Consider the following 26,818-nt stretch of genomic DNA (forward strand, 5'->3'; position numbering starts at 1 on the left):
AGCCCCTCTCCAGAAAAGCTGGAGAATTCACCAGGACTATAGGAACAGCTCTAACAGGGGCAAAGTCAGATCCCATCACGATTTTCCACCTACCTCATCAAAAAGTCTCAGCCTGCACCACTAAAATCAATGGGGATTTTATTCTGGACTAAATTGTAAGAGAAGAGATGGGAAGAAGGAGAAAGAACACTAAAAAAGAGCCTGTATTTCTAAGTTATAGGTCTTATCATATACAGCCTAATCACATTCCGGTGCATGTTGAAGTTGGCATTTTCTTCAGTAATGCAACTAGTTGGCCATGAAATGGGTACATGGCATTTATTCATGCACATAGAGGGGAAAAATGTTTTTCATACATTTGGGAAAACACACCTTTTCAAGGACTTTCAATACACACCAAGCAAAACACACTTGTTTGCATCATAACATAATCCCAATAGTATTAATCATTCCATCCTTTATAATTTTAACTGCACAAAGCAGGCATTTCTTTCACCTGTATTGGGGGTAAAGGAGGAGTAAAATGTAGCTCTGAATATATTTTAAGGGTTTTAGGAAAAAAAAATTCCCAAACAACCAGCAGCGCCCACCTGCCAGTCTAAGGATTGTACATCTGTCTCACTTCCACTGAAGCAGTCTACAGAATTAGTTTTTGCAGAGCACAGCACCAAGTAATGGGGCTGGCACAGCTCACCACTGTAGCAATCCAGCCCCTTCCTAACCCACACTCTGCTCCAGGTGGATGCACAGGATGGAGTGCCAGCCTGCCTTTCTCAACGTACTGCCTTGATGAGCGGCTGAGGGAACTGGAGGAGTCTGGAGGAGGCTCAGGGCAGACCTTATTGCTCTCTACAGCTACCTGAAATGAAGGTGTGGGGAGCTGGGGGTTGGCCTCTTCTCGCAGGTAACTAGTGGTAGGGCTAGAGCGAATGGCAAGTTGCACCAGGGGAGGTTCAGGCTGGAAATGAGGAGCTATTTCTTCCCAGAAAGAGCAGCCAGGCATTGGAATGGGTTGCCCAGGGAGGTGGTGGAGTCACCGTCCCTGGGGGTGTTTAAGGAAAGGTTGGACGTGGTGCTTAGGGACATGGTAGTGGGTGACATTGGTGGTAGGGGGATGGTTGGACCAGGTGATCTTCCAAGGTCTTTTCCAACCCCAATGATTCTGTGATTCCACAGTGGTTATGGCAGAGCTCGCCTGCCAGTGAAGCTGCTCCTTGTCCGCTGGCAACTGGCTCATAATCAGGTGCAATGAGCACTCCCTGCAGGAACATAACTGACTCTTCTCGCTCCTGGCACAGATGCATATTTATTTTTTTGATTAAACTGTTGATTACACATTTCTCACGTTGGAAAAAAATAATGATAACGTTGCCTTTTATTGCTTACTGTCCTCTTGGAAAGAGATCGGTAAGAAGAGATTTTTAAAAGTCTGCATTTTATAAAACAAGTGGATTTTAAAAAACTTGAAGAAGTGGCAGTGTTTTAATACCTGTTGAAGGTTTGGGTATTTATTGCCTGTATTACGTCTACTTTGAGGAACTATTTGTAGTCACACGGCAAGAATTTACGGTTTAACACTCGAGCGAGCCGATAACGAACCCCCCCCCGGGATTTACACCGCTCCCTTCCTTACCCAGCGCGCTTTGGCAACCAGCACACAAACACCCCACGCTCACTTCTTTACAGTTCCTTCTCCCGCACCCCAAAAAACACCAGTTGCTGGGGAAGCCAGAAACACGCCAACGCGCCTCGGAAAGGCTCCCCCCGCTGAGCAACGACACCCCCCATTGCCCGGCAGCCCGGCTCCCCCTCGCCCCACACATCTTCCCCCCGGGCTCTGCGCGGCGCCATTTCTCCTCAGGCGGTCCCGCCCCAACGGCTCAGCGGCGGCGCGAGCTCCCCGCGACGGCCACCGCCAACGGCCGCAACCGCCCGCCCCCTCAGGCCCCACCCCCACACCGAGACCCCACCCCCACACCGAGGCCCCACCCCCACACCGAGGCCCCACCCCCACACCGAGGCCCCACCCCCACACCGAGGCCCCACCCCCACACAGAGGCTCCACCCCTTCCCGGAGGCCCCGCCCCCTCGCCGAGGCCCCGCCCCCCCCCCGCGGAGGCTCCCCCCCGTCCCCGGAGCGCCCCCGCCGCCCCCGGCCGTGCCGGAGCGGTTCTCTTTCCGGTCCGCCTCGGCCCCTCGCTTCCGGTTCCGTGCCGCCAAGATGGCGGCGGCCCCTGCGCCCGGCGGGCTGTGAGCGCCGCCAGCCCCGCTCCGCTCCCCGCCGACCGCTGCCCCCTGACCCGGCCCGGTTCCCGGTTCCTCGGCCCCCGGGCTGCCGAGCTCGCTCGTGCCCGGGCTCGAGGCGCCGCCGCCGCCATGGCGCCGGTGCAGCTGGAGAGCAACCAGCTGGTGCCGGCCGGCGGGGGCCCCGCCTCAGCACCGGCCCCGCCGGCCCCCGGCGCCGTGACAGCCGCCGCCAGCCCCGGGTACCGGCTCAGCACCCTCATCGACTTCCTCCTGCACCGCACGTACGCCGAGCTCACCGTGCTGGCAGACCTGTGAGTGCCCCCGAGACCCCCCCCCCCCCTCCCTCCCCGCCGCGTTGTGTCCCGGCCCCGGGGGGCTCCGGGGCTCCTCGCCCCTCTGCCGCCCCCGGAGGTGCCCGGTTCGTGCAGCTCTGCCTCGCACCGGGCGGTGTGCGGGGGTCTGGGGGAAGCTGGGGAGCGCCCTGGCATAAAGAGGGGGAAGGACCGAGGGGGATACGGAGCATCCGAATAGACACTGCGGTCTTAATGCTCGAGTTTGACCCCACGGGACTGCCAGAAAGCCCAGCTGTGGTGTTGCTACTGACGTCAAAATACATGAAACACGTGAAACTAAGGCATTATCTGAGGCATTTTCAGGTGCCGCAGCTCTTGGAGTTACTTAAGCGCTCCTTAAAACAGCACTTGGTTGTTTGGGAGGAAAAGGAAATATTTATGTTTGCTTCACAGTCTGTAGTGCTAATGTAGTTGTGTTTGAAGTGGCGAAACAAAGGAATGTTTTTGGGCCAAAGAAAACTTTCCTGAAAGCATTCTGACAGTGAGCGAGCCTCTTTCTCTTTTAGTTTGCTTAACCTTAGAGATGCCTGTGAGGTTTGTGTATGTTTTAAGATGTGACACACAGAGCAAAAGGGAGACAAAAAACACCTATAGTTCTTGTAAAACACCATAGCTGGCGAGTGTGCAAACAAAGTTTTGCTTACTTGGGGTTAAGAGTGTTCAAACTCTAGAAAAGACAAGGAGTTTTAGTTTACTTTGCAAAAAGCTTCCAGATGTTAGTCAGTATTTTACCTGTATGCTTACGGTGTCTGCAGACAGCAATTGATTCTGTACATGTTCTTGTAGGAGCGTGTGCCTCTGATGTCTTCTATGCTTGTTTGATGGTGTGGAACTGGTTCTTTTGACTTGAGTGTAGTTAAGGTACAAAGTAAATTAGATAGCGTGAGGAACACATGGAAATGCTTTCAGCACTTTGATTCACCAGGTAGTTTATAAGCTACATGATGCCTCCTCCAAAAGTGGAATGAGCTAGAGTTTTCTACTGTATTTCCCTATAAAGTATGGATATGGCTAATAAAAAGCCTGTCTGGAAAGTATTCTTCCTTCCAACAAAATGAGTTCTTGCTCCTTTACCAGCACCAGCCTAGTCCTGGAATGAAAACTAACTGAAACGAGGTGCCTGTAACGTCTCTATAACATTATGGTTTACGGGAATACAGTCTTCTCTCTGCAGCAGTATCTGTCGTACAGGTAGCTGCTAAAGCTCTGGAGCATAGCATTTCTTCCCTTCGAGACTGATGAAAGAGAAACTCCCTTCAGGCGAGTCAGTAAGCAGCCAAATTTAACACCTGGTGTAGACGATCTAGGATTGCTACTATGAATTAATTAACGCTTGTCACGGATGCTTACTGAGAATCATAAATTGTGAAGCACAGGTAGTGATACTGTACGTATGGCTCTCCTGGTTTAGCAGAAATCTTCAGACTTAAATGTTCTTCAAGCTTTTAAATTCATTTGGCCAGTTCCAGCTTAACCACTACAGGACTCCAGCAGGTACCAGCGCTGCCGTTGCACACCTGATTCTCCCCGCTCCCCATCCCCCACTGCCTAAACTAGACTGCTTTCTAGAGATGTCAAACATGCAATTTCACTGTATTTAGGAAACGTCTGCAATTGTAGAAACTTTGAAATGCTCTTTATAGGTATGTGTAAGTTCTTCATGTACTTAGCTGAAGGTTACTAACAAAATTTCTTTTATGGTGGTATGAAATATAATGGAACAATAGGTAATACGCTTTTTTTTTCCTTTTTTTAATGCAGATTACCAAGAAAGACTGATATGGAAAGGTGAGTTATGATAACACCGTCTGTAATGCCTGTTAAGATACACAATTTTGTTTAGGATGTTAAGATCAGTATAGAACTGTTTCAATAAAATATCTTTTTTCCTAATTTTAGATTTTATGCAAGAAAATAAGCCTTGATTGTCTTGCTGTCACTGCATAGCTTCAAAACTTTCTTCAGCATCAATGACAATACTTTTTCTTTTTTGGGGAGGGAGGGTGGTTTTGGGGCTCTTTTTTTTTTTTTTGCACAGTTCGGTAACATGCTGTTGTTGTTACAATAGGTGAAATCTGTTAAGGGCATTTTTCTCTTAATGGCAGTGAAGTGACAGTAAATCTAACGTGAAAGGGAGCTGGAGAACCTAAATAGATTCTAGTTAGTGTGATAAAGAAACATTTTGATCAGAAGTAGCAGTTCAGCAATGGAGACAAGGTAAAAACTTCTTTTCTGCCTTTTCCTGTGTTACCTGTCTTTCTTATGATAAGATACCATTTAAGAGAGCCATGTTCTTTACCTGTTCTGTGTGGTTTTGCATTATTAAGATTATTAGAAAGCAAGTGTAAGAGAGCAGAACAGGCTTTCCTTTTTAAAATGGCCACCATCCCCTCCCCCAAAGATGAATGAACTTGATTTGCTTTTTGTCTCTTTGAATAAATTTTATGAAATATTATTTATTCTTTTGAGTAAACTTAATTTCCTTTATTATTTGTATTAATACTCTTATTGACCTAATTTTCTTTGGAGACATATAACAGCGATGATATTCGTAAGAATGCCAATAAAGAATTCTGTGTACCAGGATTATTATTGATTCAGTTATCTCAAATTCTCCAAAACTCTCATAACCTGTTGTGAAATTGATCCCGTTTTTAGAAAATCATAACCTGGGATGATTCCTTGCACCTCCTTTTTCTTTTCTTATACATAATATTTTATAAAGAAAAACAATCTATTTGTACTGGAAAATTTCACTGTATTTACTGAAGCTATGACATTAAGGTTGGGTCCAGAGCTCCCTCTTACTCACGTGGGGGCTTCCCTACTGCGTGGGGCACACAGGGTTGAAGTAACATGTTTGGCTTATTTTCTTTTACCTGTATTCTATTAGGACTGTCTTGAATGGTCACAGAGGATGTCCCGCAGCTGAAAGCATCTTGAAACTAAATGTTTGCATCCATGTTAACTTTGACTTATTTAGCTCTTCTTGGTGAAACGGCTTTCCAGCTCTGAAGGACATCTCTTAAGGGGGATAGTTTAACTCTCCAGTTTACTCTATTTTTTCCTAACTTTGAGAGCTGCAATGGCAGCAGTAGCTGTGCTTTAAGCACTGTTTCTTGAAACTAGCCTATGGACATGGCATACATACTTTGATGAAGATGTGATGATGTTATCCTCTAATAAAGTTCACATAAAATCTAAACTCTTTACTATGGTGCCAAGCTAAGAGAAGCTATGAAAAGAAAAACTGATAGAAAATTATGAATATTAATATAATATCGGCTTTTCTTTGCAAAGCATTGTTCATTAGCATAATTATCACTGCTAGGAATAAATCACCCTTGAAATCTTTTTCTGTCAAGAAAGTAATTGGATTAAAAACCATAATGTGGCGTAAAGTAATGCTGAATTCTAGGGAAAATCCAGGGACTTTCTTCTTGGTATTGGCAACTGTTTTGCTCAGTACTGTCGTCTTTTCCTTTATCCTCCAATAGTGTAATGTATATGAAATTGTTTTTCTAAATACAGTAATGCCTGTAGAAGATTTTTAACTGGAACCTGGATTATAATGCCTTTGCAAGGCCCTGTCTTCTTTTGTTGGCAAATGGAAGGTAGAACCTTATACCTGTGTTTCTCAACAAACAGCTCCTGTTACTATTCTTCCAACAACTATATAAACACAGTTTTCCTAAAACCTATTATTTTCCCTCTTTTTTTGCAGTAGTTAGTGAACAAGTCTGTTACTTTCTCAAATTTGCAGGAAAGGATATCATCTACATGAGAAGATTTTAAAGAGAACCAAGTTCAGAACTGTTGTAAAAATGGGTTATTCATAACTTCAACAGCAGCACAATTGCCTATTTTTTGTGAAACACTTATTTTTCATTCCTTAATAACAAAATGGCTGCTTTTTCACTTATTTTGTAGGCATACGTAATTTTGGTTTGCAAGGTGCTTCAGAGATACCTGGCCCAAACCTCTGCCTGAAGTAAAAGACAGTTTCAAAGTTGGTTCAGTTTGCTCAGGGTCATGTCCAGTTGAGTTTTAATATCTTCAAGGATAGAATTCCTGCAATCTTTCTGGGCAACCTGCTTCAGTCTTTGACTAACTCATTGTGGTTTTGGTATTTTTTTTATTTTTTTTGCTTTCCTAATATATATAACTAGTGTTCCCATGTTGTAGTTTGTGGCTGTCTTTCCTTATCCTTTTGATAGAGTCTATGTCCATCTTATAACACCCCTTTAGATATTTGAAGACAGCAGGAGTATCTCACTGTAACCTTCTCTTAAGCAAATGCAAACACAGTTTCCTCAGCTGCTCTTTGTATCTCATATGTTCTAGCCCCTAACTTACTTATGTATGGTGGTATGGTGATAATTTTTCTAGGCTAGGGAGTTAAAACTGGGCATAGTGCTTCAGATGCAGTCTGACAAGTGCTGACTCAAGGCAAATAATCACTTTCCTTGAGCTAGGCTAGGTTTATGCTAATACAGCCTGCTGTTGTTGCAAGGGCACGTTGCTGATGCCTGTTCACCTGTCCACAAGGACCCTCAGGTCCATTTCTCCATATCTGCCCAGCTGCTGCATTGTCTCCAGCCTCTGCAGTTACATGAGGTTATTTGGTTACACATACAGGACTTTGCACGTTTTCTTTGCCTCATGAGATTCTGTGGTGGTTTTACCCTGCTGGGCAGCTGACTTCCACCATGGTTGCGCTCTCACTCCCCCTCCTTAAATGGAAAAGGGGAGCAAATACAATGGAAGGGGCTCAAGGGTTGAGATAAGGACGGGGAGATCACTCACCAATTATTGTCACGTGCAAAACAGACTCAGCACAGGGAGATTAGAGAAATTTATTGCCTACCACTAACAGACTAGAGTGGAAAGAAAAACAAAATAAAGACACCTTCCCCCCCATCTGCCCCCACCTACATCCTTCTTAGGGCTGTGGTCGGCCCCTGATGCTTCGTCTTCTCCACGCGGGGTCCCTCCCACGGGATGCCGTCCTTCCCGAACTGAGCCTGCGGGGGCTGCCCACAGGCAGCAGCTCTTCAAGAACTGCTCCCACACGGCTCCGTACCACGGGGTCCATCCATCCCCCAGGAGCAAAGTGCTCCAGCACGGGTCCCCCACGGGCGGGCGGCAGCTCCCCCCAGACCCCCTGCTCCTGCGTGGGCTCCTCTCCACGGGCTGCAGCTCCGGCCCGGGGCCTGCTCCTGTGGGGGCTCTCCATGGGCCGCAGCCTCCTCCAGGCCACATTCACCTGCTCCACGTGGGCTCCTCCACGGGGGGGCTGCAGTGTGGAGATCTGCTCCGTGTGGGACCCATGGGCTGCAGGGGGACAGCCTGCTCCACCAGGGGCCTCTCCCTGCACAGGCTGCAGGGGAACTGCTGCTGCCTGCCTGGAGCACCTCCTGCTGCACTCACCTTGGGGGCTGCAGGGCTGCTTCCCTCATATGTTCTCCTCTCTCCCAGCTGCTGTCTCATAGCAAATTTTTTTCCCCTTCCTTAACTCTGCTCTCCCAGAGGCCCACCCAGCATCACTCCCTGGCTCGGCTCTGGCCAGCAGCAGGTCCCTTTTGGAGCCAGCTGGAGCTGGCTCTGGTCTGACATGGGGCAGCTGCTGGGCTCTGCTCACAGAGGCCACCCCTGCACCCTCCTTGCTACCAGTTCCTTGCCAAGTAAACCCAGTACAGATTCATGTCAACCAGTTCCTCTGTCCAACTGAGGTCCCTTTGTTCGCTCTGTTCAGTTTGACGTGACCTGCAAGTTTTCAAAGGGTGCTTTCCTTCACATCATACAGGTTGTTGATGGAAGTGTTAAGTTGTATTGGCCGTAGTGTTGACCCTTAAGGAACATAAGTAGTAACCACCATAAAGGAAATCCAGCTGGCAGCCAGTCAGCCTTTCATGTCTGGCACTTACATATTTCGTATGTTACCAACTTGGCTGCAAGGATACTACGGGCGGTCTTGTCAAAAGCTGTGGAAAAGGCATTGTAGATACATCTCTTGCTCTCCCCTTGATCATGGAGCTTGCTATCCTGTGGAAGGCAATTGTGTCGTTCAGGGATGGTTTGTCCTTGGCAGATCTGCACTGACGGTTCCCAAACTGCTTTCGTGATTGTTGCTTACCTGGACGTAGCTTCTGGAAAGATTTTCTACATAATATGTCTTGTTAACTGAGCTTAGGCTGACTGGCACATAGGTCCCTGAATCCTTCTTCTTGAAGGCTGGTGTGTTGTTTGCCTTTTTCCAGTCATTAAGACCTCATCACTGTGGCCTTTTGAAAATTACAGAGCTACTTTACAGTGGAACGGGTCAATTCCCTCAGCACTCTTGGATGCAGCCCGTCTGCTCCGATGGTCTTTAGTATTTCAGGCTTGCTTAAGTGGTCCTTAACTTGGTATTCTTCTACTGTAACTAATGCTTCATTCCCCCATACGATGCCACTAGGATGAAGGATGTGATCATCTGAGATCAGAACTTAGCAGTAAAGACCAAGGCAAAGAATGTACTCAGTGTCATGGCTTTTTCCATGTCAATTGTATCTTGCTCTGCTGAGCGCTGGATTTTTGTTTCCTTAGTCTTTTTGCTGCTGATGTGCCTATAGAAGTCCTTGTTGACTTTCATCTGTTGCTAGTTTTGCTTCTGAGGTCTGATTTTCCTACACTTGTTGCTGTATGCTTGAACAGCTCTTGTGTGTTGCCCTCTCCCACCTTCTTTGTGCTTCCTATTTGCATTGTTTGGTCAGGGGTTTCCTGTTCAGTCAAGCTGGCCTCTGCCAAACCTGCTCAGCTTTCTGCTCATTGCAATAGACTTTGTTAGAAACAAAGCATTTGTGATTTTTGTTTATATTAAAGATGAATTATTTTGAAGGGTTTCTTAAATGTGGTCACTAAAAAGCTTTTTAATGTGCTCTGCTTTGCATTTATAGGACTTGTTAATGTATTCTTTCCTGAAGTTTCATCTTCCTTGAACAATTTCATTTTTTTATGTAACCCAACATAAGGTTCTGTATCTGTAATGAAGAATGAAAGAACACAGAAAAATTGGAAAAACTCTTTGGGTTCTTGGTAGAGGCGTAGGTGGATGTGAATTCCCAGTGCAACTGTGATTTAGGGGTGATAGCCATGGTTATGGAAGTAGGATTATCTCAAATAGAAGTAACAAGCCTTCTGTAATTTTGTATAGTGGTATTAATGAAGCAGTTACTGGAACACTGTACTTTTTAAAAATATTTTTTGTTATTAAATTTTAGTGCTTTTTTCTGTTCTTTTTTTTTTTTGGATACCCTTTGGTTTCCAGCCACAGAACATGAGTTTGAATTTTTCTTGCTGTCATGGCTTTTTCACCACAGATGTTGGGTTGACATAACTACTTATAGATTTTAGCAACTTCTCTGGTTAATTTTTTGGGGAGATTTCTGACATTCTAAAGTCTCACTGTAGTCATCTTCCAAATACCACTATGTTTTTGTTAACATCTTGCTTTGATTACTGTAGTTACTGTACTATTAGAGCAATACTTACACAGCAGCTTGTCTATCGCATGAAAATTTAGTATCGGGCTGGATGGCATTCTAAAATACATAGTCTGGAATGAAGAGAAGTTATTGACTTAGTGCCCAAGTTTTTGGATGAGGCTTATAGTATGTAATGCAAGAGGCCGAACCAGATGGTATTAATGGTACTCGTGGCCTAAACAGTCACCTGCTACAATCAGATTGTGCTTTATGTATTACACAAAAGGGTTTACCTCGTTACACCAACACTTAGCAGGAACAGACTCTATCTGTGTTACGAGTATGTATTTTACAGGTTAGGATCAGAAGGAGATACAAGTTCTGTTTGGTAGAGGCTAATATCCGTTGTGGTGAGGAATGTTTTTTGTCCACTTGCTCTTGTTACTGTAATCACAAAAGGTATGCAAATAATGCTGTGGAGTTCACTAGAGAATTGTTTCTCTTAAAATTAGTAATTAATTCATATGAGTATGCTTTTTTGTTTCCCCAGACAGTCTTGGCTGGTTAGAATCTCTGCACGTTGTTAGCATATATGTGCTCAAAATAGTGAGCTAAATAATTCTTCATCATTGCAATTTTTTTTTTTACTGGTACTGAGTTGAATTGCAGCTTTATTATTTATCTGAATTCTGGTTTAATGTCTGTTTCTTGTTTTTGCAGAAAAATAGAAATAGTACAGTTTGCAAGCCGCACCCGTCAACTGTTTGTTCGTCTGTTAGCCTTAGTCAAATGGGCTAATAATGCTGGAAAGGTGGAAAAATGTGCGGTAAGTTAGCAACAGAGTTTGGTATGGAATAATCTTTTAGTACTGTGGGATTTTGGTATACTCTAACTTTTCCTTGCTATGGAAGTTTAAAACAAACCCAAACTTGTATTTCACAGGCAAATGTATACTAAGTGACAACCAGTTTCCTTCTATTGAAAAAATGTATAATACTGTCTCTTAACAGTTCATGTTCCCAAAAACTCAGTGGCAGCAAATGAAAAAGGCATGTCTGCACGTAGTTTCTAAGAGTGCTCAGGGGTTAGGTGATAGGATGGGGAAGATGGCGATCTCAGTGTGTTAGTTCTTATCATTTTCATACTGTTCTTGGTTAAATATGAGTAAAGCCCAGAACGTTGCAAACCAAACACCAAGCCTGGAGTGATGACAAACAAGTTTGGTAGCATTCCGGTAGCAATCATCAGATAAAGAGCTGTGAGGCTTCACAGATCCTCCGCAGCATCAGAAATGGCATGCAGATTTAAAGTGTCCTCAGCATCTGAATGTAAGAAATGGCCAGAGCATTCATTCTTTGTTTTACAGATGTGATTACTTGAATGGGAAGGAAGTAACGGATAGGGATAGAATCATCTCAGTCCTATGTGCTCTAGATGAGCTGAATGTAAAGAGCCATTGACTTGTGAATTTTTTGACATTCTTTTTCCTCCCCCTTGTCTTCTACAGATGATATCAAGTTTTTTAGATCAGCAAGCCATTCTGTTTGTGGACACTGCTGATCGTCTGGCATCTCTAGCTAGAGATGCTTTGGTTCATGCTCGTCTACCTAGTTTTGCTATCCCATATGCAATTGATGTTCTGACAACTGGATCATACCCACGCCTGCCTACCTGCATTAGGGTAAATAATGTTACAATATGTTTTGGGGTGAGAGGGATCCCTGTCAAATGCATGATAATGAAACTAATTTTCTGATATGTGCAAATGGAAGTGTAGTTTAATACAAGCATAATGCCAAGTCTCTGTAGTGTCAGTTTCTGACAGAGTGCTTCCTATTTGAAAAAGTTTTCCTTTCCCAGTAAAACATTCTTTCAGTTTAAACTAGTTCTGCTCTAGGGTAAGTATAACAGCAAGTTTTCATTCTTTATCTATTTGTACATGCTAAGACACCATCCCAGAAAAATGTGGTGTAAAAATTAGATATTCTGACCATCTGATATTCTCTTGTTTTGGCTATAGCATATTGTATTTGGAAATGTACTGAACTACTCACTGATCTCTTTAATGCTGCTGCCTTTTCTTACTGATAAAATGCAAAATAAGAAGATTTGTGAAGAAATATAAACAGCAGTATCTGTGACTTAGACCTATAGCTACAGATAAGGAATGGCTTTCAACTGTTAGTACTTAAAAATGAGTTTAGCCTGTTGTAAGGCCAAGAATTGTTTTGACTGATCCAAGATGATCAGTTTTATTCCATGATCAGTCTCGGGTGAAATGTAAATAACTGGGGGGGGAGGGGGAAACACCTTTCCTCAGCTGTAATGGCTTGTAGTATTCATATTTTCAGACTTCTGGTCTGATTAGTTTCCATCATTGCTTCTGGTAATGTATTAGATGTGTTTGAGATGTGTAGATTATTTCATGTTTATTTTAACAGGATAAAATTATCCCTCCTGACCCAATTACAAAGAGTGAAAAGCAAACCACCCTTCATCAGCTAAACCAGATTCTTCGACATCGACTAGTGACTACAGATCTCCCTCCCCAGTTGGCAAATCTTACAGTTGGTAAGAACTCGAATTACTTCTTGAAGAACAGTTTGTTTCCAACTGACTTAAAATTGTTGCTTTAGTGCTTTTTTTTAAAAAAAAAAAATGAAAAAAAAGGCTAAAAGCTGAAGTGAGATTGTTAGGCAATCATCAGGCATGTTTGATCTATAAAACTGGGATTTTGTCTCTGCATGTCAAATTATGTCTTTTCCCGTATTGAAAAATGAGGACACTCAGAATCTTTCTGAAATATTTACTTTCAAACAGAAATCTTTTGCAGGTGGTAGCAAAAGGTTGTAGACACTGCCTTGCCCTTTCAACAAGTGTATTATGAAAGGTTCTCCCCTTCTTTTAAGACAATACTGTAACAAATAGAGATGCTCATTTCCTGGTCCATGTAAAACCTAACAATGTGACTGCTTGGCCTTAAGTTACTTTAAAAATGCAATATAATTAAACTGTTAGGTGTTTCTTGTAGAAACTTGGAATTTTAGCTTAAACAAGTTACTCAAATGTTGCTTTTTTTAGTCTGTTTTGATATTCATCTTCACGCATGAAATCTGTTCATATTTCTGCACACATTTTGTTCTGTGGCTCATTGCAGCTCCAGATCTCTTAATTATAGAGATCTGTTTTGAGATCTCTGTTTTCATTTAGCCTAAGTAGTGATAGACATTATGATGACTTTTTTGTCTTTTTTTTTAATTATTATTATTTTACAGGCAGGGTGGCTATAAACTAGATTATTGCAGAATCACAGACAGAAAATAGGTCTGGAATGGACTTAGTCCATACTTTTTACTAAGACAAAATAAGCCACATATAAATCATACCCTACAGATCTAGGCTGAAGCTGTTTCTGAAAAATCATAGTAATAGTTTTCACTGATTCCTATGTAAACACTTGCAATACCAATATTAAAGCCTTTTTTTGTCTTAACTGTAGTGTAAATGAGTCTTCAAATTGTTTAGTTAACATTGCAATGATTAGTAGTTTCTGGTTTGGATTTACTTTGTTTTTAGAGCATGTCTGGTATACTTCAGAATATGCAACTTTGAGTTTAAATGGTTAAAATTTCAGTAGGAATTTTTCTAAATTTCAAGAATTGTAAAGGTGTGTATATATGACATATTTTGTTGGGTGATTGAAAAGATTTACCTACAGTTTATATTAATGACTTGCGCCAAATGTTGCTATTCAAAGTACTCTGAGTACTTTGCTACTCATTCTCTTTATGACCTTACTTACATAATTTTGGCCATCTTTGTTCCCAGCTCTTAAAACTGATAGCAGTGTTTACAAAAGTGTAAGGACATACGTGTCAATTGCATAAATAGTGTATATAATCTTTGCTTGTATGCATATATATAAATTGTGCAAAAGTGTATCTTCCCTACATAAAAATGAAGTTAAAATATTTTAATGTTAAGTAAATGGTTTGCAGTGACATAACGTGTTTCCAATGCTAGCCTGGACTTTTTGTTTGTGAACCTCTTTTGGATATTGCTTCAAGTATTAGTTATTGAGATAGCAAAGAATTGGAAAATTAAGGTAGACATTTTGTTTATGTAACTTCACATGTTAGCAGTCAGCTCAATGTTACTCTGTGTTAAAGTAGCACAAATGTTAAATTATCCTGACTAAAGTACTACTGTGCAAGACAGTTGGGGACTTCTGTCCATGCTGCTTATTGGTGCTGGTCCTGTTACATAGCAGCTGTCAAGTCTTCAGAGTGGAACAGAAACGTATGCAGCAGAGCAAAGATTACAGGGAAGTAATCCATGTGAGTGCCAGGAGCTACTACATTGATATTATCACAGAATAGCTTGGGTTGGAAGGGATCTTAAAGAACATCTAGTTCCAACCCCACTGCCATGGGCAGGGACACCTCCCACCAGACCAGGTTGCCCAAAGCCCCATCCAGCCTGGCCTTGAAGACCTCCAGGGATGGGGCATCCACAGCTTCTCTGGGCAGCCTGTCCCAGCGCCTCACCACACCCTGAGTAAAGAATTTCCTCCTTAACATCTAATCTAAATTTCCCCTCCTTTAGTTTAAAGCCATTACCCCTTCACTCCTATCACTGTCTGCTCATGTAAAAGGCATCTTGTAAGACTGAGGAAAATAAAACATTTTTTTTCTTCCTTAGCCAATGGCCGTGTGAAATTCCGAGTTGAGGGGGAGTTTGAGGCCACCTTGACTGTGATGGGTGATGACCCTGACATCCCCTGGCGCCTTCTCAAACTGGAAATTTTGGTTGAAGACAAGGAAACTGGCGGTAATAATAATAATATTTACACTTTAATCTGATGTTTATCTCTAGTATAGCAAATCTTGTTTATACACTGTCTTGCATATCACAACTTGAGATAATGAAGCTGCATATAGATGTCTGTTTTTCACCATACGCTATATGCTTTTGATACCAGTAGTAGTCTGTGACGTTATGGTAGACTGAGTAAAATTTCCAGAGTAAACCAAGGATTGCATTACTTTGTTAGAAGTTCCAGCATGGCAATTGCTTGGTACAGTTGTCTCTCTTTTTATAATTTATTAATTTATTTTTTAAATAATCTATTATTTAAAATACCTGCATTCCTGATGTCTTATGAATTATTTTTAACTCATGAAAGATGGTCGAGCCTTGGTTCACAGTATGCAGATCAACTTCATCCATCAGTTGGTCCAGTCACGGCTGTTTGCTGATGAAAAGCCACTTCAGGACATGTACAGCTGTCTGCGTATCCTTCTGAAAGTTGATTCTGAATAAGTTGTGTAATGTAGCCTTACCCTTTCTAGTAGCTGGAAGTCAAGAAAGATGGATGCCCTATTAAGCTAAGGGGAAATGTCTGGAAGTAGAGTAAAAAGTGATGGCTTTGGAGATGGTTATTCTCAGTTGCCCGTATATAAAAAGATTTATTTTACACACAACAAAGGTGAGGTGCTTGAAACATCAGGCTGTACAGTAAGTCAGTGAAGCAGCAGCTGTTTGCATGTGCTGATTCTGGAGATGGAATACAGTGCTGCATTAAAGGTGTGTGAGCTGACGATTCTTCCTGTAGAACTGTAGTTCTACAGTATGGTGGTGCGTTGACTATATTGCACCTGTACAAAAAATAAAATAGGATATAGCTTGTTCAGAAAATAGTGCAGTGTCTTTCTGTATGCAAAGGACAAATTACTTGTCAATATGAAGTCATTTTCAATGAAACAGTTTCTGCAGAAACAAAAACAGTCATGTTACTTACAGGCGACCGTGGAAGATGGTTAGTAGTAGATGGTTAGGCTTAGTGGTAACTGTAGGGTGAACTGTATTTCTTTATTAGTAATCTTCTTTTCCAAAAAAAAGATGATCAGAATTGAAATCTCTGAAACAAAGGTATTGTGACACTCTTGTCTAACAACATGTCCTAGGTAAGAGGTTAAAAAACAAACAAAAAAAACTTGAATTCTGTTTATGTGTGTTTAGCTCTGGATTACTACATTAGTGTGTTTTCAGGTAGCATCTCGTCTGACTTTTGTGACAAATGGATTTAGGTAACATACAGAAATGGATTTATGTAGTTTACAGACTCTTTGGATGTGTTCTATTTTCTTAACTCCATTCTTCAGACTCCTTCTGCTTAGCGCTTCAGCTGGAAGTCTTGCATTCACAAACACTAATGCTGATTCGAGAGCGCTGGGGTGACCTAGTGCAAGTGGAGCGATACCATGCAGGAAAGTGCCTCTCGCTCTCTGTTTGGAAGTAAGTTGATCTAAAAAGGGCTGTTAACAATAAATGAAGCAATAGGAGCATTTTCATTTACCCAGCTTGAGCCAGAATTTTCAGAACTGCATTTTCTCCTTGATGTGGGACTCTGAGATTCCTGTTATTAAGTACCTAAATGTGTTGCTGTACTTGCAAAGAAGTGAGGGGTGTACATGAGAACAGTGGATGCAGTCATAAAATCAGCTTGTATTTATGTGAATATATAAATAAATGGACAATTTTTGTCAGTCTTTCACTATAGCTATTGCTTGACTTACACTAGATAAAATAAAAAATATATATATAATCCAAGGGCCTGGAATCCGATTCCTGTGTTGAATTTGTAGCCATCTAAAACTTAGGTGGATCTAGTTTACTAACTTTTCTGCATTAAAAGGTTAAACTAAAACATTTAAACTAAAATGTTTTTTCAGTTCAACTTACGTAATATTTATGCAGAACTCTCAGTCAAGGATTAGCTACCGGAAAGCATACTTCCTGCTACTCCAATTACATGTTTTAATTTTTCTCTTTATTTTAAGCCAACAGGTGCTTGGCAGGAAAACAGGGACTGCTTCTGTTCATAAGGTCACTATTAAGATTGATGAGACTGATGTTTCAAAACCCTTGCAAATATCTCATGAACCTCCACTGCCAGCCTGTGATTCCAAACTGATGGAAAGAGCCGTGAAGGTAAAAGTTTGCTTTGCCATAGTCATCTAGTTTTATAAATCAGCAACTTAAAAACGTTTGTTCTGCTTTGATTCTGAGCAGTACTAAGATTTACACTCATGTTACTCTAGGTCACAGTGTATTATGTTGTGACTGTAAATTGTTGTTACAAACTAGTGGTCTTCACTTTCTTTAAAGTTACACCTATTTTTCAGTGCCTTTTATACCACCTCTGGTGACAAAATTCTGGGGCTGGGAGGGAACAGCAGCAAAGTTTCAGTTACGGTTAGTGCTTGGTGTGAAATACTTCATAAGGAGCCAGTTCTTCCCTTTCCTGTCTTGGAGATGCTGTGTAACCTTCCGTTGAAACTCAGCTTCCCCATGTGGCTTGAGCTGGCTCCCCAGCAGTTTAGAAAGTCTTACATCATGGTTTGGAAATGTACAAAAAAGTTAATGTGGTTTGCTTGTTACAAGGGTTATTCAAAGCTTGGTTTTACGTTATCACTAATGAGGCCATTGTAAATTTGAGATTTATCAATGTTAATGCTGGCTCCCTGTAACTACTTGCTCAAAGCCTAGAAATTTTATTGGCTATGGTTTATATGCTGCTGCTCTACTGTTTGAATAATGATCTTAGCTTTAATGATGTAGATAGCATGTTGCATTTCTGTTTGTTTAAGATAATACACAAAGCTGGCACAAACATATGTCTAAGTAGGTTATTATACATCAGTGTACTGAAAATTTGTTGTAGCAGCAGAAGCTGTAGTCAATTGTTAGTGAAGACAGTGACTTGACTGGTAGCAGCTGCTGAGTTGAAATGTTCTTGTGAATGGATAAACATTTGATTTTAAGACCTTGTCTTGGAAAGCTAGTCTTTTAGGCGAAGGTTGTTCTAGTATACCTGAAGGCAGGTACTGAAAGTCTTCATAATTCTGTGCTGGTATAAACCTCTTCTGCATTTATCTCCTGTGCTAGAATAAAATTTGGATTTAATTCACCTTGAACAGTTCTCAAAACTGTGATATTAACTAGAGAAAGGGTCTGTAGTAAGCTGTGGCTTTGCTTATGCAAAATATATAAAGAACTTAACTAATGTGAATGGATATAAATGCAAATGTTTTAATTAGGATTGCACAAGTCAGTTACAGTGAATATAAGCTGGTGACATGAGCTTTAGTGCTGGAAGTGCAACAAGCCTGTGGATAATGCCTAGATTCAGTAGGGTAGCTCATTTTCACAGTCTGCCACTACATCTTCACTTTATTGTTACCCCTATTACCAAAACTAAAACTAGTATGTTATATTTCATGCTGTAGTTATGTATGTATTTGGACCAGAGGGCTGGAGCTGGAACAGATCTCCTATGAAATGAGGCTGAGAGAGTTGAGGTTGTTTGGCCTAGAGAAGAGAAGGCTCCAGGGAGACCTTACAGTGGGCTTCCAGTGCCTACAGGAAAGCTGGGGAGGGACTCCTTGTCAGGGAGCGTAGCGATAGGACAAGGGGTAGCTAATAGCTTTAAACTAAAGGAGGGGAATTTTAGGTTAGATGTTCAGGAGGAAATTCTGTACTCAGAGGGTGGTGGGGCACTGGCACAGGCTGCCCAGAGAAGCTGTGGATGCCCCATCCCTGGAGGTGTTCATGGCCAGGCTGGATGGGGCCTTGGGCAACCTGGTCTGGTGGGTGGCATCCCTGACCATGGCGAGGGGGGGAGTTTGGAACTAGATGAACTTTAAGTCCTTTCAACCAAACCATTCTAGGATTCTGTGATGTGTGTAGAGGCAACCATATTGTAACAGAGTTTTGTTTATTTTTCCTTAGCTTAGGCTAGATATAAATGGGTACATGCTAAGGTGGGAAATACTCCAGCCTTTATCCAGAACAAGTAGGTGTGCACAGGAAGTGATAACAGCATAGTTTGTAAAACTTTTCTTTTACATTTTCTTCTACTCCCAAAAGCCCTCCCACTACATGCTGCACAGGCAACATCATGTTAGTTTGTTGTATTTTGTAGCAATCCAAACACTCAGGTTAATAATGTCTTTGGTTCACCACAGTTCTCAGCAAATTAATTCCAGAGTGATCATTTTATTAAGCATTGTTCTTGTGTGCTAGTGCTTAAAGCTTATGCATCAAACTTGAACTTGCTCATGTATGTATCTTTTTTTTTTTTTTTTTTTTTTTTTTACAGATTGACCATCTATCAATAGAAAAACTCCTGATAGACAGTGTCCATGCGAGATCTCATCAGAAACTCCAGGAGCTGAAAGCCATTCTTAAGAGCTACAATGTTAATGACAATTGTATGTGTTTTCTACTGAACGTTATTTCAAGTTTATTTCCCTTTATGCCTGGGAATGTTTTCCCTTTTTCTTGTTTTTTCTTGTTTTCATTAATTTGAACAAAATACATGAACAAAAATAAAAGGCAGTGTGTTCAGAATTAGTAAGACCTAGCATTAAATGATTATGCATTGATAATTAAAATATTCAACGATATGTACCTTTAGTGTAGTATAATAGATAAAGCTGATAGAGCATTATATTTTGGGTAGAATGATTAAAAGTTGTCTATTGTGAAACTTGTCGATGTTTGGAATTGAAAGCAAATCTTCCACTGTCTTGAATGGGTTTTGGGTAAGACCTTGCTTTAACTGCTTTTGAAACCTTTGGGATTCAAATTGAACCTATAATCTTGAAGTAGTGAGTTGAAAGTTATTCAAGGATTTATAATCTTATTCAAATTTAGTCTGTTTCTTCTGGCTGGTTTATTATTAGCACTGTTTATTATAGCACTGTTTTCACAGAAATTCTTGTATTCAATTCCCTCTTTATGTTGAGTGTAATAATGTGCAAATACACATACTGAATTCAGGACTGCTGGAAGTAGATTGTTTCTATTAAAAACAAACAGGTTTGAGTGTTATTTATAATGGGCTGGGTTTTAATATGATGAGCTTGAATTTTGTGTCAAATTATTAACATCATTTTTTTTTGTTTAGCATTCATTGAGACAGCTCTTCCAACTCTTGTAATTCCAATTTTGGAACCATGTGGTCGATCAGAGTGTCTGCATGTTTTTGTTGATCTTCATTCTGGAATGTTTCAACTGATGCTCTATGGTGCTGGTAAGTAGGTGAAAAAACAGGCTGTATTTGATATCTTGCAACAACCCTGTATTATGAGGTTATTTTGTGTGAACTGTTCTGTCAAATCTGTGAAACTCTGTAAGTAAGTAAGAGTTAAGCAAATAAACACTGCATGTTGACTAATCAGATAGGTCTTTGAGTTTATGAGGAATGGAGAAGTGGATCTTCATGTTCAAGATCCACAGTTCAGTTAAGCATCTTTTAAGAGCAGGACAGACTTAAGCATTGTTAGGCATCATTTGCAATTGTTGTTCTTTATGGCTCATGATCCCTGGGCAGTGCTGGTAATGGATGCAGTCATTTCATATGGGCTTAACTGAGAATTGCATTATGTGATTTAAAGTATTTTGAGATACTGTTCAAGTCGAACTTGAGGTTTCAGATGACCTTAAAAAAAAAAAAGAGAGAGAGAAAAGTTAATTCTTTTAACTTAATTGCATAAAAACGTACTGCTTTGGTTCTACAGGCATTATGGATCATTTATTCTGTGTCTTAATTGTGGTTGTTAAATTAGATGAGACATTTTCATTAACAGGTCAAAAGTTTGCTGTTTTAAGGACAGATGTTAAGATCATTTACTCACCTAATATTCTTACAGATCAACTGACGCTGGATGACATAGAGAAGTCTGTTAATGATGATATGAAACGTATCATTCCTTGGCTCCAGCAGCTCAAGTAAGTGACTTGTATAATTAATTTAGTTTGCACAGAATGAATCACCGTGTTTGTATTTTGGATGATCATTTTTGCTTGGCTTTGTGCTTTGCCACAGTAGGGAATATCCTTCGTCTCTGTTCTAAGCAAATTTGAGTATTTGCTGTCTCCTCTAAATGGATGGAGGAAGTTCTGGTTTTACTGGAAGATTATTCCATAGTCCTACTTTAGTTTGCCTTGTTGCGTGTAGCCTCAGGTGTGCAGCGTGTGCTGCATGCACATGTTGCGTGAGGTCTTCTCACTTTGTCAGTAGCAGATCACTTGCTTCCTGGAGTTCTCATTTTGTTTCCATGCTCATTTTCCATCTCCTCTATTCCACTCTTTCTACAGCTGAATTCTGCTTGTTTCTCAGCAAGAACAATCTCCCTTTTCACAATACAGAGGGAAAACCAGGAATTGGCCTGGAATGATTTAAAGAGTATCTTGTCTATATTGTAACACTTCAGCCCTTGCTGGTTTAAACCTCTTCCCTCTATAAAGCCCTGAGATTTAGATACAAGGTACATTTGGCTCCCCTGTAAGAGGCTGTAGCAACTAATACAAATATGGTTTGCATCTGCATGAAAATTGAGTTCCACCTGCTCAGTCTTTTTGGAAATTCCCAGTACTCTGAGCTAATTGCAGAGTGAACCCTCTGTTTGAGGAATTTTGCTTCTAAAAGAAGCATGATGACGCATGAAGCACTGGCACCCTGGAGAAACTAATCAACCTCCCTTTGTTATAGATAACGCACTCGAGATAATGGCTTGGGTAGTGCTGCTGTTTTTGAGGAAGCTAGGCAGTCTTTTAGGGCAGTTATATCTCATATGTATCTATGAGAATAAACATGGCGTGTCCTGATGGAAGGATGTTGAACACCTACACCTTTTGCTGCTGTTCTCGGTGGAATTTTCACTGAGATATTAAGCCACGCATTTCTGAGCCCCTTAGAGCCTAGCTAGGCTTTCTGGTCTTGCCACTATGGTCAAAATCCATCGGAGCAGAATAAAGTTTAATTCCAAACATCAGAATAAATTTGGTGTCTTGCTGTGGCTCTTCACTTTCAAACTTACTCAGGTGAATGAGTTTGTTTATAACATAATCTAGAGTGATGTTAATCCATCCTAGGTGACTTTCTTACCTTATTGTGTACCATCGTACAGGAGCAAAGATCTACTTTTCTATACCAAAAATAATTGAAAATGCTAAATCATAAAATGACTGTAATCTGCATGTTTTATAACTTATCCCTTCTTTTTTATATTGTAATTTTATATTGTGTTCTGTAAAATATGATTATATATTCCTTGAGCAAATAATTTCAGGGGTTTTCTTCATGAATTAACAGCTATCTGTTACCCAAGCTGAAGACAATATATAAAGATAGTAATAAGAAAATATAAACTCAAGAAATTTTCTGTGTAATTTTCTGTGTTTAGCTTGTGTGGCAATGTTAGGTGTTGTCTTGGAATCTGACTGGGTCTTAATTTGACACTAATGCTTTGAACAGCAATATACTAGAATAATTTAAAACAGTCTTGGGGTACTAATGCCTTTATTTCAATGTAAGGTTCTGGCTTGGACAGCAGCGTTGCAAACAGTCTATAAAGCATCTGCCTACAGTAAGCAGTGAAACTCTTCAGCTAGCTAATTACGCTAGCCATCCAGTGGGAAACCTTTCCAAACACAAATTGTTTATCAAACTCACTCGCCTTCCACAGTACTATATTGTAAGTAACTGAAAAATGCTTCTTATCTTTTGTTCTCAGGCAGTTCGTAGCAGTAACTAACACTAGGAACAAAGTCATTGCTGTAATCCTTTTGCCTCTAACCTTTCTCTACCTACTCTAATTCAGGGCGTTTGTTAAGCAGTTAGGTTCATAGAGAGGAGGGGGCATAAATATTTATTACTCAGCAGCTTTAGCATTGTTTTCTTACTTCCTGAAAGTTTAGTCTGCCTTCTCTTCTTGGATCCCTTTCTTAGCCACGAGTATAAATATCTTAAAAAAAAAATAAAAATAAAAAAAAAAGAGTATGTTTTCTTTGAAAGGGGGAGGGATAGGAACTGATGTAGACATATTCTTAATTGAGGGCCTTGTTGATTTGTTGTTTTGTTTAAATATAGGTTGTAGAGATGTTTGACGTTTCTGGCAACCCCACAGAACTAGAGTACAAATACCATTTTCTCTCTGTGAGCTATGCTGAAGGAGATGACAGCCCTGCTACTGCACTTCTTTTACAGCAGTTCAAACCAAACATTGAAGAGTTGGTACTAGACACAAAAAGTGGGAAACAAATGAAAAGTGGTGTCAAGCGCAAGGTACGTGCTTCAGAAGCCTTCGGGCTAGTTCTAGAGTGTGGAAGCCAAACACATGTTCTGAACATTAATACCAGTTTTAGTATTGTTTCAAAGTTTGTGTGGCTGACAACTTACATTGAGGCTTGCTTCTCTGGGCTAGCTTCCCTGGGGAGGTGTTGGGAAACTATTTTGCAACGATTATTGTCTTTTAATTGATGCCAGGCCTTCTCAGTTCGTCTGAAGAGCCAAGGCAGAATACAGTGCAGAGGTAGCTAGAGTAGCTTGTATAAGCAAAGTGCTTGTATCTGTATGATATGTTTTGTACCATATAGACCATGTAGTCTCTGAAAGACTTGCGGGGGCTGATAAGAGTTACTTCGGGTCAGGTTGACCTGGCTTGGTGATGTGTAAATACCATTTTGAGGAAGGAGGTGATTATTAAATTACTTCAATTTCTGTAGCTCTGAAGTGGAACGAATCCTTTTAGGAGTTTGTGCTCAGGGCATGGTTCGTTTAAAACTTGAATGAGTGAGATTGTTCTCTGACATCTTTTAAAAATGTTTACTCCAAATGTGCAAGTACATTTGTCTTTATTTTAATTCTAGTTATCTGGTGATACATGTTCCATAGAACCTAAGAAACCAAAACGGTCGGGAGAAATGTGTGCCTTCAATAAAGTCCTAGCTCATATAGTAGCCATGTGTGATACAAATATGCCATTTATAGGGCTTCGTATGGAGGTACGTATTAAGAGAGATTTTGTTTGCTTCTTTCCCTCCACTGCTCTTGATTCTCTTGTCTAGATGTGACTGTCTGGAGAACTTGCGGACACGTTCACTTTGTAGCTCTCTTGCTAGCTGACCCTGGGTGGCTGATGTTCTACACTGGTTGCTCTATTCCTGCTGTAGCTGGTTCTCTAATACCAAGCACTAACTACAAAAGACTTGAGAAGTTTAGGGAAAAGGGAAAATGAGAGGATAAAAGAGATCCTCGTGGGAGGGCGTGAGAGACAACTTTATACCAGATTTGCACAGCCTGTTTTTTGGCCTCCCAGTGCTTGAGGGTGTGAAACATCTGTCACCCCTAGAGAAAGGAGAAAAAAAAAAGACGAAAAAAGAAACTTGAAAAAGGTACTTACTTTGCTTGATTTGTTTTTGCATGGGATAACATTTTTCTTTTTCATTCGTAGTTATCTAATATGGACATTCCTCACCAAGGAGTACAAGTAGAAGGAGATGGCTTCAGCCATGCCATACGTTTATTAAAGTAAGAGGATATGCTCATGTGTCTGTTTTCATTACTGTACATATGCTTGAGAGAAAAAAGGATTGTTTGGAGAGTAACACTAAAAATGTTGGGGGGGTGGAGCGGAGGGAGAGTTTGTTTCATTTCATTTTAACTATTGTGTGTCTTGCACTCCTGCATGAAGCAGTGCTGTAGAAAGAGGAAAGCAAGAGTAGATTCAGAGCCAACCGTAATTTGTTTCTGTCATTAGCCTAAACTGGGGAGCTCTGAAAACAGTCTCTGACAATGCTCAGTCCTTACATTCAGGCAGTGCTAAGGAAGACACAGTATGGTGGTGACTGAGGAACATGTAATAGCAATTTTAGGTAGGTTAGAGGCCTACTTACTCCATGTGTTATTTAACAACGACCAGTATGTAATACTGCAGAGGAAAATGCACAGAATCCTAAAAAAGACAAACTCATGGTTAAGAACTTGTGGAGGAAACATCTGAGAATAATACAGTAATTTAACATGGAAAGGGACCTGTGGAGGTCATCTGGTCCAACTTTCTGCTCAGAGCAGGGCTGATCAGCTGAATTTTCCAGTCTCCAAGGGTTTTGTGGGACAGATCTCAAATGCTGACCAGAGGGGAGCGGTCACTTGATTTGTCTGGCTGTGCTGATGCTAATACAGCCCAGGATGTAGTGGTCTGACACTGATGCAAGGGTGTGCTGCCGACTCCTGTTCAGCATCTCTCTTGGGCCCCCACACACTGTTTCTGCAGAGCTGCTGCCCAGCCAGTCAGTCCCCCCCTTGAGCTGTTGCATGAAGTTATCTACTCCCCAGTGCAGGAGTGAATTTGTTTTTGTTGAACTTCATGAGGTTTCTGTTAACTCATCCTTGAGCCAGCTGAGGTCCCTCTGAATGGCAGCCCTGTCTGCCAGCTTACTGAGTGCTTCCTTCATTTTGGCAAACTGCATCATCTGCAAACTTTATATTCCTTTGCATCATGTATGTTGTTGAATTTGTTTAGCAGTATTGGTCTCTGTGTTAACCCTGAAGAATAAAGAAGAAAAAACAGACCTTCTAAAGCATAATCTTCTTTTATGCTGCTGCAATATGTAGTGGTATAAAGACATAAGTCTTAAAAAGGTAGGGCCTGGTGCTTCTGGATAAAACCTTTATATCAGTGTGCTCCTACTTTCGTCTGGAGATCAGGACAATTCAGCAGATCCCTTAGTAATCTGTAATTCACAGGTGTTAAGACCAGTTTTTATATGTATTCAACTCAGAGTGCTTTTATAACACAGTTATTACAGTCCTTGAAGAGGAATAAGATATCTGTCTGCGCAGTCCAGCTGTCTGTCTTGCCATTGGTTTGTTCATTCTTTCACATCCAGACTTAAAAGTCTTCCAGAAATCGTAAAAAAGTAGTATTTTGCAGTTTGGGGGCTATACTGTGTACAACTGAGGACCTCTTTTCTTCACAAATAGAATTCCTCCCTGTAAAGGTGTAAATGAGGAAACGCAGAAGGCTCTGGACCGATCTCTTCTTGATTGCACTTTCCGATTACAAGGTAGAAATAATCGCACGTGGGTGGCTGAGCTGGTGTTTGCAAATTGTCCACTTAATAGCACTTCATCCAGGGAGCAAGGTAAGGAAGGTCAGGTAAATCTTGGTTTTTTGTGTTTTACATTGTCTGCTCCAGTATAGTTCTGCTGTTGTGGTGATATGGATAACCGTCTGCTCTTAAGAATTCTCATGAGCCACAGTGCACCTGAATCAGACTTTTTTGGCTGTTGAGTTGATGCACTTTGATTATTTAAGTATGCTTCCTGGTTGCTCGTCACAGTTCAGTCATAGTCTGTAAACTGTGGTTTAGGAACTACTAGTTTAATCAGTATTTACTGTTCTCCTAACGCTGCAGGACCAACCCGTCATGTTTACCTGACATACGAAAACCAGTTATCTGAACCAGTTGGAGGTCGCAAAGTTGTTGAGATGTTCCTCAATGACTGGAACAGTATTGCTCGGCTGTATGAATGTGTCCTGGAGTTTGCACGATCCTTACCAGGTACAGAATTAATCCCCTCTTATTTAAAAATTGTGTTTACCAGATTACTACAATTTTTCTCACTCTCTTTTCCCTCCTCTCTTCAAAGACATACCTAACCACTTAAACGTTTTCTCAGAAGTTCGTATCTACAATTACCGAAAACTTATCCTTTGTTATGGAACCACCAAGGGGAGCTCAGTAAGTAGTTCCTAAGTGCACTAAAAATGTATATTTGAAAGCAGAATGGGTAGGTGTAGAGTTCTCAGAATTGTGCTACAAAATATTTCCTTGCATTACATTATTGTGGAATAAATGTTGATGAATGTAGAAAAGACAGAAGTTAAGGGTGCTGGA

The 26,818-nt window shown here is 41.1% G+C and overlaps 1 protein-coding gene across 2 annotated transcripts in view; it reads left to right on the forward strand.

The window, feature by feature from the left end:
- Positions 1-2,204: 2,204 nt before the first annotated feature.
- MED14 (mediator complex subunit 14) overlaps positions 2,205-26,818 on the forward strand; it is a 37,616-nt gene continuing 13,002 nt past the window's right edge. For both annotated transcript variants that reach the window (XR_005813579.1, XM_040530532.1), the window contains exons 1-19: positions 2,205-2,558; positions 4,362-4,388; positions 10,787-10,892; positions 11,574-11,747; positions 12,508-12,637; positions 14,768-14,896; positions 15,252-15,359; positions 16,231-16,363; positions 16,909-17,059; positions 19,230-19,341; positions 20,040-20,165; positions 20,785-20,863; positions 22,452-22,611; positions 23,007-23,201; positions 23,786-23,920; positions 24,370-24,446; positions 25,902-26,062; positions 26,336-26,482; positions 26,571-26,662. Coding sequence is in view for 1 of the 2 variants with exons in the window: in XM_040530532.1 (XP_040386466.1) it covers positions 2,377-2,558; positions 4,362-4,388; positions 10,787-10,892; positions 11,574-11,747; positions 12,508-12,637; positions 14,768-14,896; positions 15,252-15,359; positions 16,231-16,363; positions 16,909-17,059; positions 19,230-19,341; positions 20,040-20,165; positions 20,785-20,863; positions 22,452-22,611; positions 23,007-23,201; positions 23,786-23,920; positions 24,370-24,446; positions 25,902-26,062; positions 26,336-26,482; positions 26,571-26,662 (2,424 nt within the window). In the remaining variant the exon portion in view is untranslated. The remainder of the gene's footprint in view (positions 2,559-4,361; positions 4,389-10,786; positions 10,893-11,573; positions 11,748-12,507; positions 12,638-14,767; positions 14,897-15,251; positions 15,360-16,230; positions 16,364-16,908; positions 17,060-19,229; positions 19,342-20,039; positions 20,166-20,784; positions 20,864-22,451; positions 22,612-23,006; positions 23,202-23,785; positions 23,921-24,369; positions 24,447-25,901; positions 26,063-26,335; positions 26,483-26,570; positions 26,663-26,818) is intronic.

The sequence above is a fragment of the Cygnus olor genome, chromosome 1 (genome assembly GCF_009769625.2).
Source record: "Cygnus olor isolate bCygOlo1 chromosome 1, bCygOlo1.pri.v2, whole genome shotgun sequence".
NCBI lineage: Eukaryota > Metazoa > Chordata > Aves > Anseriformes > Anatidae > Cygnus > Cygnus olor.